Raw genomic sequence first — 11,891 nt, forward strand, 5'->3', positions numbered from 1 at the left:
ACGCTGCGCTTGCTTCTATGTTCATCAAGCTACCTGGTATACCATTACACAGGGTTAAGTGTTCAGGATGGGAACGGTCACTCGGTCATGTCGTGCCACCACCATGTGACCCCCTTGCTAGCCCGCACACAGCCCCTCGCCTCAGCAACAGCTCTGGACATTCAGAGTGTGCTCTCGAAGCTACCAATAACCTCGCACGTCCCGGCGCGCGTGCATTCTCGCGGGCGCCTCTCCAAGCCCCCGACGCAGGTCCATCCGAGACTGCCGGGGCAGCGCCTCCACCTGTAACCCCTGCAGCGCCTCCCATTCCCTCGGCCGTAGCATCTCACACCCTGCTGACCCCGGCGCCGACTCCTTAACACCAGCCTCGGCCACCGCTGGCGGCGCCGCTCCCGCCAGCCACTCCCGCCACCACGCCACCACCTGTGCCCCGTCCGGAACCGCCGCCTCGATACCGGCGGCGTCACAGGTGTCACCCCCGGGGCCGCTGCCGCCCGCAGCGCCGCCGCCCCCGCTGCCGCCTTCCCCGCTGCCGCCTTCCCCGCTGCCACCGGCTCCGCCGCCTCCGCCACCGCGCCTGCCGCAGCACCCGCTGCTGCCGACGGCGCAGAGGTCGGGTGTGCAGCAGCCACTGGGCCGCAGCAGCACCCGCCTCACACCGCGTGCCGCCAGTGCCGTGAACAGCTGGCAGTAGTAGGCCCGCCACTGATACTCACACTGACGTTGGCACTGACGCAAGCGCGGCGCCTGCTCGGCCGCGGCCCTTGCCAGCTCCTCCCCGGCACCACCCCCGGCTCCAGCACCACCATCACCGACACCACCAGAACCGCCGGTAGCACCGCCACCCGCCTGGCCGCCAGCACCGGTGGTGGGAGCGCTGCCGGTCGCCGCCACTCCGGCAAGTGCTGCACAGCCCCGGCCCTCCTGTGCCCCGCCGGCCGTGTGTGTTGGCTGCACGAGCTGCAGAACCCCCGCCAGGACCACCTCCTCCAGGGCCGGGAACACCCGCGGTGGCGGCGGCGGCGGCGGCGGGTAGGTGGGTGAGGAGCAAGCAGCCCCCGAGGCGGCCGCGTGGCCAACGCCCGCAGCACCGGCGTCAGCACCCGCAGCGCCACCCGCAGGGCACACCCCATCATCCACCGCCGTCGCCACGGCCAGCTGCAGCAGTGCGGCACCGTACGTCTGGCTGATCACCAGCCGCCGCACCGCGCCGCCGCCTCCACTGCCTCCACATCCACTGGCTACGCCTGAGGCACTTTCACCACCTGCGCTGCTACTGCTACTGCTACTGCTACTGCTGCTACTGCTACTGCTGCTACTGCCGCCGCCGGCTGCCATCAGTGCGCCCGCCAGCTGCAGCGCCGCCACGTCAGTAGGCACCTCCAGCTCGCGCAGCCGCAACAGCCGCAACCCCCGCACCTCGCGCAACTCGCGCAGCCCCGGCGGCACCTCATGCGGCACCTCATGCGGCGCCTGCTGCCGCTGCTGCTGCTGCTGCTGCTGCCCCAACCCTTGTGCACCCACAGCAGCAGGAAAAGGGGTCATCCGCGCCAGCAACGGCGCCTGCGGCTGCGCCTGCGGCGGCAGCGGCAGCAGGCGCAGCTGTTGCAGCCGCGGCTCGAGGCAGCAGGCGGGCAGGTGCGGCAGCCAGGACGCGGGCGCCGACACGCGCCGCAGCCGCGCCCACACGCCCGCGTGGTCAGGCCCCACCTCCGCCTCCAACTGTTGGTCAGCTGGGCTGGCGCATGCGCTTATGCCCGCACCCAGACGCACGCCGACCGCGCCCGCGACATCATCTGCGCACTGCGGTGCAGGGGGCTCCGCGGGCGGCTGTGTCTGCGGCTGCGATTGCGGCGGCGGCGGCGGCGGCGGGTTCCACAGGGCGGTTGCGGGCCACGCGGCCAGTCGTTCCCACACCCGCGGGTCCCGCCGCGCCTGTGTGCCCACCGCCACCAGGTCCTCACACACACGCAGCTCCTGAGGGGCGGGGGGAGGCAGGGAGGCAGGGAGGGAGGGTGGGAGGCAGGGGCGGAGGGAAGGGATGCAAGGACACGTGGACATGGTGGGCGACGGACCGTGCACGTTGGGCGGCATGGGCGCGCGCACGCACGCACACACATGCACACACACACACACACACACACACGCATACACACACAGGCAACATATGCGGGTGAGTATACTCACGGTGACAACTGGGGCAACATCGACAAACGCGGAGCTCGGTTACTGGCGTAGGAATTTGTGGGTAACTGCGCACGCGCGTATGGCGGTATTATTCCGTTTGTATTTGTTTAACACACACACACGTCGCTTTGCTGCATCGCATACACTGTCTTTGCGCAATGTTTTGTTTGTGCTCTTTAACACACACACATACACACACACACACACACACACACACACACACACACACACACACACACGCACACACACACACACACAAACACAAACACACAACCTCACACACGCACACGCCCCCACCTCCAAGTTGGGCAGCAGCTCCCACAGCGGCCAGTCACACACGTCGCCGCGCATTGGCGCGTCCAGCCGCAACACACGCAGGGAGGGCAGCGGCGGCAGCAGCCCGCCGCGACGGCCCCGCACCGCAGCAGCAGCAGCCTGCGCCGCCGTGCCTGCGCCGTGGCCTGCCGCCGCCGCTGCCGCCGCCGCTGCTGCTGGTGCTGGTGCTGCCGCTGCTGCTGCCGCTGCTGCTGCCGCTGCTGCTGGTGCTGGTGCTGCTGCTGGTGCTGGTGCTGGTGCTGCTGGTGCTGCTGGTGCTGGTGCTGCCGCTGCCGCTGGTGCTGGTGCTGCTGCGGCAGCAGCTGGTTGCTGCAGGTGCTGCTGATGTTGCAAGGGCTGCAGGTGCTGCGGCGGGTGCAGCATTGCTGCAGCCACTGCTGGCTGCCACTGGTGCTGAAGCCCGGCCGCAGCTGCCGCCGCCTCCAGCCCAGCGGCTCCGGCCTCCGCTCCTCCGCCCGCACCTGCGGGGTCGGCCCCGACCGCCGCCTCCCACTCCATGCCCTGCTCCTGCTGGCCTCCACCCCCTGCCGCCGCCACCTCCTGCGGCCCCTGCTGCACCTCCTCCGCCTCCGGCTCCACGCCTGCCGCCGCCGCCGCCACCTCCGCACCATCGCCCATCGCCACCTCCCCAGCCCCCTGCTCCGCCGCCCCGCCCCCCACCCCCCACAGCTGCCCCAGGGCCGCCGCCCCCGCCAGCCCCGGCACCTCCTCCAGGAGTACTACGTGGAACGCGCCCCCCATCTGCCCCAGGGCCGCCAGCCCCGCCATCCCGACCCCCTCCTCATCCCCGTCAGGCAACAGCTCCGGCACATCCTCATCCTCCTCCTCCCCCGCCGGCGTGTCCGGCAAGTGCAGCCAGCCGAACCTCGCCTCCGCCAGCCCGGGCGCCGCCGCCGCCAGCGCCGCCCAGGTGGGTGCCAGCAGGTTGGTGTCGGGCAGGTCCAGGGCTGTGAGGCGGCTCAGGCGCGGCAGCAGCAGCAGCGCGGCGTCCAGCGTCATCTGAAGCGGTGGAAGGGGACGGGGGGGGGGGGAAGGGTGTGCAGGGGAAGCGGCGGGGGCTTACATTCATATGATTATCTAAGGCGTAGGGGGCGGGGCGGGGGAGGTGGAGGTGACCAGGGCCGCACCAACACACGAGCAGCGAGCCCTGGTGTCGCGGGGCTACTGATGAAGCGCATGCTAGTACTAGGCCGCCTTCACCGCCGCCGCCGCCCTTCACCTGCCACGTGGAGCTGAGCCGCAGCCTCCTGAGGCAGTGGCCCCAGCCGCCGCCCCAGGCCGCCACCTCGTCGCCGTAGAAGTCGGACCGCAGGAAGTTGGCCTCGGCCAGCCGGGTCAGAGCCGACAGACCCGACAGCTCGTGCGGGATGCCCTCCTGCGGGGCGTGGTGGGGGGGCGGGGGTGGGGGGCGTGGTGGGGGGCGTGGTGGGGGGCGTGGGGCGTGGCGGAGGTGGGAGGCGCTGGACATGGGGCTGGCAAACACGGTGGGGGGAGGTGGATGCAGACGCGCACGCGAGGAGCCAGAGCCAGGGGAGGGATGGGGTAGGGTTGGATTACCAGCCCAAACTAAACCGAACCAAAGCCAAACTAGCGGAGCACAGGCCGAGGCGACAGCTGCAAGCAATAATACGCATCGGACGGGGCCGAGACGTCGTGGAGCAGCAGGGCGAGCGGCGCCGGCGGTGAATGTCGGGGGGTGGGCGGCGTGGCAAAGCGGTGGTATGCATTAGCATGTAAGGGCGGGTGTGTGTGTATGTGTGTGCATGGGATGGGCGTTGGGTCTTGAGGGTGGATCATGGCTGCGAGGCGAGCACGCACCTTGTAGAACACGTCCTCGAATGTCAGGTGCGTGAGGCGTGTGAGTGTGGTGATGCAGGACAGGCCGGACCGGGTGAAGTTGTTGCAGCAGCTGCGCCAGGTGCGGGGTGGGGGGTTGGGGGATGCGAGGTCAGGAACAGCCGGGAACAAGGAAAGAGCATCGGGGGCAGGGGGCGGGGGCAGCCGGCCTGCCAATGGGCACACTGAGGGGATGCCTGGCTGGGCGGTGTGGGGCTGACACACACGGCCAGGTGGGTGGGGCAGCCCTGCCTGGACTGTCGGGCTCACACCGGCCGCCGGTCCAGCCCACCACGCGGGTCTCACGTGGCGGCACTGCACCGCACTGCACTGCACCGCACCACGGCCTTGACTGCCGCCGCCGCCACGACGCCGCCAGCCAGGCCCACCCATGACACACACACTTACACACAGACTTATACAGACACACACCAATATACACACTTACACACACACACACACACACACACACACACACACAAACACACCACTCACGAGATTCGCAGCTCCCTCAGTGAGCTGAACGCGGCCAGGAAGTCCCGCGACGGCTCCACAAACGTCAGACCGAACAGGTGCAGCGCCGCAAGGCCGCACCAGCCGCCGCTGCCGCTGCCGCTGCCGCTGGGGGCGGTGGCGTGCCGCCGCTCGTCCTCACCCTCGCCCTGCTCGCTCCCTGCGCCGCCGCCACCTGCAACGCGCAGCAGCGGCGCCGCCAGGCGCCCCGGGAACACATTCAGCCCGCGGCCGCGCCCCACACGCGCCGCCGCCGCCGCAAAGCTCGCCACCCACACCTCCGCCGGCCCCGCCGCCGCCGCCGCCGCACCCGCCCCTCCCGCCGCCGCCGCCGCCGCCCCTCCCGCCACTGCTGGGTGGTCCAGCACCAGCTCGGGCAGTGGGCCATGCCAGGACTCGATGAGGTCGTCCTCGGGTGCTGCGGCTCGCGGCGCCCCTGCCAACAGCGCCCGCAGCCACAGCTGGTCGTCGTCGCAGCAGCCGGCCTGAGGCAGCAGACCCTGTGAGTGTGAGCATGGGAGGCACATTCATGACAAGGCAAAGGGGAGGAGGCGGGCGGGATGTAAGTATCGTACCGCGCCTAGCCCAGACAACCCAAGCGATACTAGCGGAGCACAGGCACAGGCGAAAGATGCATGGGGGCGAAGGGGAAAGGGGAGAGGGCGGGGGAGGGGTAAAGATGTGAATGGGAAGGGCAGGGGATGCCGCCATGGCGGGACGTGGGTGCCGTCAGTAAGTGCGGGCCGCTGGAGGTGATGGCGGTCCGGTGCGTCCAGGGTCGGTAAGCCGGTGCTGCACCACAGCTGCCACCCGTCACCAGTGCGGCGGCGACCCGCGCTCTCACCTCGATTGAGATGGCGCTGAGGCCGCGAAAGTCGTAGTCGTACTCGGCCGCGTCAGCACAACTACTAGTGCTGGTGGGCGACCCAGCTACTGCCTGGTCGGCAGCTTGTGGGTGCCCCGGCTGCTGCTGCATCTGATGAGGCAGCGGCGGCGGCGGGCGGCGCAGCGGCGGCAGGTGCACCCCCCGCAGCGCCAGCCCGCGCAGCCCGGGCAGCTGCCGCCGCAGCTCTGCCAGCGCCGGCGGCGGCAGCAGCGCCGACAGCTCGTACACACACGGGCCACCACCACCACCACCACCACCACCACCACCACCACCACCACCACCGCCTGTGACGCCTGTGACGCATGTGCCGGCTGTAGCTGCAGCTGCGCCGTCAGCTGCTCCGCCGGGGCCGGTTGTGGCGGCGGCGGCGGCGGCGGCGGCGGGGTCGGCGGGGAGGCCCGGGTGGCGGCTGTACGGCAGCTGCAGGATGAGCTCTGTTGCCTCACCCCAAGGCCCCGTGCGGATCTGCAGCTGCGGGTGCTGCGGCGGTGGCGGCAGAAAAGGGGGCAGAAGAGGCGGCAAAAGAGGCGGCGGCGGATCAGTCCTTCTGGTTCCTAATGGCGCAGGTGCCGCGGCTGCATCTGGCGCCTCATGAAGCGCGGGTGCTGCTGCCGCTGCCGCTGCTGCCGCATTCCGCAAGACACCCAAGAAGACACCGTGGCCTGGCAGCGGTGGCGGCGGCGGCGGGGCGCACAGCACCACACGCCTCACGCGGCGGTCCACGAGGCGCTTGAGGGCGGAGCAGGTGGCGCGAAGCTGCGGCGCCGAGCAGTCGGGCACATGGCCAATCACCAGGCGCTCCAAGAGGTCGGGGGGCAGGTCCAGCAACGAGGGCGCTGACGCGCACGCCCCGAGCGACTCCGACCGCCGAAACCCGCTGCATTCCGCCTCCATCAACGCCGGTGTTGAATGCCGGTCGCGGCAAGCAGGCGTCGCGGCTTGCCGCGGGCCGGAACCGCGAGCAAGCGCAGGTGTTGCGAGTATTGGCCGCGAGGGCAATCTGGTGCAGCAAGGTTGTGTGTAATATATTGCATAAAGATCTGAAATGGCTAGTAATGGTTGCTGGCCCAAGAAAAACACCGCGATGCAATTGCGCGGGCAAATTGGCAATCGGTCGCGAGCGCCTCCCTTGCTCCACACCACAAGATACCAAAAAATAACAGTTAGAAAAATTTCTTGCTGCACAGCGCGCAGCTGCATCGGGAGCTCGCCCCAGTCCTAGGTGTAAAGGGCGGCCCCCGTCGCAGCTTCTGAAACGCACCCCAATACCTTACTTTCTATATTGTGGTAAGCACGCTCAGGCGAATTGGAAGACGCCCTGTTCCGGAGGCCCGCCCGTCGCGCAGCACGCTTACACTGCGATGCTCACGGACGTTTACCAGCACGCCCAGCAACTTGCGACACCCTTAGCCACCGCTGTTGTGGAGGGCCTACAGCTCCAGATATCCGGCATTAATCTGGGCCCGCAGCCGATGCAGGCAGTGTATCCGCCGGCCGGGGGTGTGCCCTGGGCGGTCCCGCACTATGAGGGCGGCTACGACGCCGCCCCTGGCTACGGCGCCGCGGATGGCGGAAACTATGGAGCAGAGTGGTACCCAGATGGTGAGAAGCGGATGCGCGCTGTCGTTGCGGCATATTAAGGGATACCACATGTGGGCGTCGGGGCGCTGTGTGTTCTGCGTGAGGGGCCTGGGCATGGCGTGCCAGCCGTGTGCTCACGCGCTGGATCCATTCAAAGGGTCGGATCTCCACCTCCATACCTCACGCCCCGCACGCCGCTCGTGGCCCCCTCACCGCCGCCATGCCATTGCAGGCGGCGTGTACCCCGGCATGGAGTACGGCCCCGGGTCCTCGTACGGCGGGGGTGGCGACGAGGGCTGGTACGGCCACGACCCCCACGGCGCAGCCGCAGCGGCGGCAGCCGCGGCCGCAGCTGCAGCTGCCGCCTCCATTAGCCCCTCGGGCCCCTACTATGCCACTGCCGCCGCGCCCACCGGCCCCAACCGACACGCCAACAACTACGGCGCCTCCAACGCAGGCGCCTCCAACGCATCCAACGCCGGCACCTCCGGTGCCTCAAACGCCGCCGCCGGGGGCTCCGGCCGCACCCCGGTGCCGGCTTACGTGGGGCGCATCCGCGAGACGTCGCTGGTGAAGCGCGGTGCCGTGGAGCAGCTGGCCGGCGCCGGCGCCTTGTGGCTAGCACACACCAACTACACAGTCGCCGGGCCCACCGGGCCCGCGCTGCTGCTCACGCCCGCCGCCCTCATCGCCGCCTTCAACAGCCGCCGCGTGCACGGACACACGCTGCTGGTCGGCCTGACGGCGGACGCGGCGGCGACGCTGGCGCCCGCCGCCGCCGCGGCGGCGCGCGCCGCCGCCAGCGGCACCGCCCTCGTGCCGCCGCCTGCCGGCGGCGGCCGGTCGGTGCTGCCGCCGTCCTTTCTGCGGCCGCTGGTGTACTGCCTAGCTCTGCAGCACGCCGGCGGCGCGTACGAGGCCATCGGCGCGGCGGCGCTGGGTGCCGGCGCGCCGCCGCCGGGGTGGTGCGTGCCCGGCTCGCTCTTCCAGCCGGTGGCGGGAGCAGCTGGCGCGAGTAGCAGCAGCAGTGGTGGTGGTGGCGGCAGCGGGCGGGGCCCGGTGGGGAGCTGGACGGATGCGGCGGTGGATGCGGCGGTGGCGGCGTTGCTGGCTCGGGCGCCGCGGTGGTGCGTGCTGACGCAGTACGGCGAGACGGGGCGGTGGAGCTGCCCGCTCAACATCACCGCAGCCCAGGTGCGTTTGCAGTGTGTGCTGCAATGTGTGCTGCAATGGTGTTGCACTGGTGTTGCAGCGTGTGCATTGTGTGCATTGTGTGCATGTATCATGTGCACGAACGCGTGTGCACGAACGCATGGCAATCAGGGTCAGGGCCGTGCACCCGTGGGCTGTGGTGGTAGGACCTCATCGCCGCTCAGTGTTCGGGCCCTGAACGCTGCCGGCCGCTGCCTCCCGGTGCGCCCACGCGACAGGCCCGCACCCGCATGGGCTCCGGCTCCGCCGCGCTGCACTGCTGCCTGCTGGGCTACGGCGGGGAGCTGCCGGGCAACCTGTGGATCCCCACCAGCATGGTGCTGCCGCTGGGGGCGCTGCTGCAGGTGCGCGTGTTCGTGTGTGCGCGCGCGCGCGTGTGTGTGTGTGTGTGTGTGTGTGTGTGTGTGTGTGTGTGTGTGTGTGTGTGTGCGTGTGTGCGTGTGTGCACACCTCGACGCGCCGGAACGGCTCCTAAAGCGCCGCCCAGCCTGCATCGCCTCCGCACCCCTCCACTCCACTCCACTCCCTCGCACATCCCTCGTCCCTCTTCCCGCCCACCGCCTGCCCCCACCCGGCGCGCCCACCACATGCAGATCATGGAGACCCACCCGGGCCTGACCTACCGGCCGCCGGGCGCCGCCGACGTGGACTTCTTCATTGATGACGCGGCGCGCGCCGTGCTGGGCCGCCCCGAGGCACAGGCCCGACTGGAGGCGCACCTGGGGGCGGCGGCGGCGGCGGCGGGTGCTGGGGCAGGTGCTGGGGCTGGGGCGGCGGCGGGCGCTGCGCGCGCGCAACAGGGGCAGGGGCAAGGACAGGGGCAGGGGCAGGGGCAGCAGAGGGCGGGCGCGGGCGCGGGTGCGAGTGGGAGTGCGGGTGCGGGCGCAGGCGCGGCGGCGCTGGACCCAGGCGCGGCGGCGTTCGTGCCGCCGGCGAGCACCGGCAGCGGCAGCGGCAGCAAGACGGGCGGTCAGGATGGAGCTGCGGGCAGTGGCTCGGCAGGAGGAGCGGGAACAGGAACAGGGCCAGCGGCGGCGGAAGGCGCGGGGCGGGCGTCCAGCAGCGCGTCAGCGGCCGGCGGCGGCAGGCAGGAGGCTGTGGCGGCGGCACCCGCCGGCGTCGCAGCCGCTGCAGCGGCAGCGCCACCCGAGCCATCACCACCATCCGCCGCTGCCGCCGGTCCTCACGTGACGCAGGTGCCTGGGCCGGGGCTGGTGGGCTCGCCGCCAGGGCAGCCCACGTACGCACAGGCGGCGGCGGCGGCCGCGGCGCGAGCCGCGGCACTGCACGGCGGCCCACAGGCGCCGTCGCCCACGCCGCCGGTGCAGTCCATCCCGCCGCCGCCGCAGCAGCAGCAGCAGCTGCTGCATTATGGCAGCGGGCCCAAGCCCTACATGCCCATCCCCATGCCGCAGCCGGTGCCGGTGGTGGTGCAGGTGCAGACGCAGGTGCAGCAGCAGCAGCCGGCGGCGGCGCAGCAGCAGCAGCAGCCGCAGCTGCATGCGGCATCAACGTCGTCGTCATCTCCGGGTGGTGTGCTGGTGCCCATTCCCACGCCCTTCGTCCGCTTTGAGACGGCCGTGTTCAAGTGAGCAGCGGGGCTGCTAGCCGCGAGATCTGTGTCATTGATATGTCCACCTTGTGCCTTCGTGCACGGCTGTTTGTTGTTGCTGTCCGTACCGTATTCTCCCGCCTTTCTTCGGCTATGTCAGCAACCTACACATAAGCCACGAACACACCAACCAAACCCATACGCCATACCACACGCAAACCCCTCTCCCGCAAACCCCTCTCCCGCAAACCCCTCGCCCGCAAACCCCTCTCCGGCAAACCCCTCTCCCGCAAACCCCTCCCTGCACCCCCCTCCCTCAGGCTGTTCCAGGGCGACCACGGGCAGCACTCCTTCTCCTCCCTGTGGTGGTGGCTGGACGCCAGCGGCGGTGCCGACCGCATGCTGGGGCCCTACAGCTGCGAGCAGATGATCCTGGCCTACATCGCACAGGTGGGGTGGTGGGCTGGTGGCGGGTGGGGGGCGGGTGGGGGCGGGTGGGGGCGGGTGGGCGGGTGGGCGGGCATGGCTGATGTCTGTTGGTGGATTGGGGGCTGGGGGGTGTGGCATGCCCGAAACGCCTGTGAACTGTGCATTGCTTGGCTGCACGCGCGGCCCTGCAGTCATTCGTGGATGAATTTTTGAGTTCAGGGATATCACGTGGGGATAAATGCCCGCCGCCTTGTACCTCCATCCAAGGCCAGGCAACAACCTGAAGCATCCCATCTCCTGACCAGCCATACCAGGAACCCCTCCCGGCCCCACCTCACCGCAACCCCCGGCCCCGCCCCGGCCCGCTCCCCTGCAGCTGCTGCCGCACGACTCGCGCATCTGCGGCACGCAGGGCACCCTGGCGCCGCCCGCCGCGCCGCCGCCGTCCGCCTTCACCCCCCTGGGCACACTGCTGGCGGCTGTGGACGAGGGCCGACCCTACCGTCTCATGGAGATCACACCGGAGCCGCCCACCGCGCCGCACCAGCAACAGCACCAGAACCACCAGCCGCTGGGGCCGCCGCCGGGGCTGCTGCCGCCGGCGCTGGCGGCGGCAGCCGCCGCGCGCGGCGGGCGGTAGGCAGCTGCGTGGCGGTGCTGGTGCTGGGTTGTGTGGCTGGGGACTGTGTGAGAGAGGGTGGGTGGGTGCCGGGGGGCGCATGGTGCGGATGGGGCGCGGCGTCAGCGGCCGTGGCTGCCGGTGCGGTTGGTGTACAATCTGTACATGCGTGCTGGTGTGACGGGGGGGTCCGCCGGCGTTTGGCGGGGCAGGAGATTGGGGAGGGATTGTCGGCGAGGGGGCGGCGGGTGCTGATGACTGATTGCGTGGTGGGCAGGAGCAGGCAGCAGGATTGGGTCGTGCAGGTGCGGCGGCGATGCGGTTCAGAGCCCGCGCGGCGTTTCGTATTGGGGTGTGGGGGTGGGTGTTGGCGTTGCATCACACGCCATTGCAACCGGTACACAACACGGAAAGCAGCATGCATGGTTCGGGATTCACTTGTATGCAAGCTTGTGTGCGGGTGGTGCGATGACAGTTGTAAAGGCGAAGTGGGATGCGGATGAAAGGACCTGCTGCCGGTAGTGCTCGCTGCGCACACCACCCCCAGCGCTGGGACCCAGGCCACCTATACCCCGGGTCCCCGGCCGCGCGCTAATCGGCCCTCGCAAGAGAATGCTGCCCCACTTCCGATACCATAGGTATGTTGCAAAGGAGCGGAGGGCCCTGCCGCAACTGGGGAGACTGACAATCGCCGCCCTGCCCCTACGAGCGTGGGAATTGGTTGGGAGCACACAAGCACA

General features: G+C 70.0%; 2 protein-coding genes across 2 annotated transcripts; one reads left to right on the plus strand and one right to left on the minus strand.

The window, feature by feature from the left end:
* Positions 1–32: 32 nt before the first annotated feature.
* CHLRE_02g114001v5 (uncharacterized protein) lies at positions 33–6,833 on the minus strand. Its single transcript, XM_043059935.1, has 6 exons — positions 5,717–6,833; positions 4,855–5,372; positions 4,342–4,432; positions 3,743–3,898; positions 2,485–3,522; positions 33–1,977 (listed from the first exon to the last, which is right to left on the minus strand). The coding sequence occupies exons 1-6, from the start codon at positions 6,650–6,652 to the stop codon at positions 181–183; spliced, it is 4,536 nt and encodes a 1,511-aa protein (XP_042927569.1). The 5' UTR covers positions 6,653–6,833; the 3' UTR covers positions 33–180.
* A 91-nt stretch (positions 6,834–6,924) lies between these two features.
* CHLRE_02g114050v5 (uncharacterized protein) lies at positions 6,925–11,644 on the plus strand. Its single transcript, XM_043059936.1, has 6 exons — positions 6,925–7,360; positions 7,572–8,533; positions 8,770–8,895; positions 9,145–10,139; positions 10,424–10,553; positions 10,909–11,644. The coding sequence occupies exons 1-6, from the start codon at positions 7,120–7,122 to the stop codon at positions 11,170–11,172; spliced, it is 2,718 nt and encodes a 905-aa protein (XP_042927570.1). The 5' UTR covers positions 6,925–7,119; the 3' UTR covers positions 11,173–11,644.
* Positions 11,645–11,891: the final 247 nt, after the last annotated feature.

This window comes from Chlamydomonas reinhardtii, chromosome 2, assembly GCF_000002595.2.
Source record: "Chlamydomonas reinhardtii strain CC-503 cw92 mt+ chromosome 2, whole genome shotgun sequence".
In the NCBI taxonomy this organism is placed as follows: domain Eukaryota; kingdom Viridiplantae; phylum Chlorophyta; class Chlorophyceae; order Chlamydomonadales; family Chlamydomonadaceae; genus Chlamydomonas; species Chlamydomonas reinhardtii.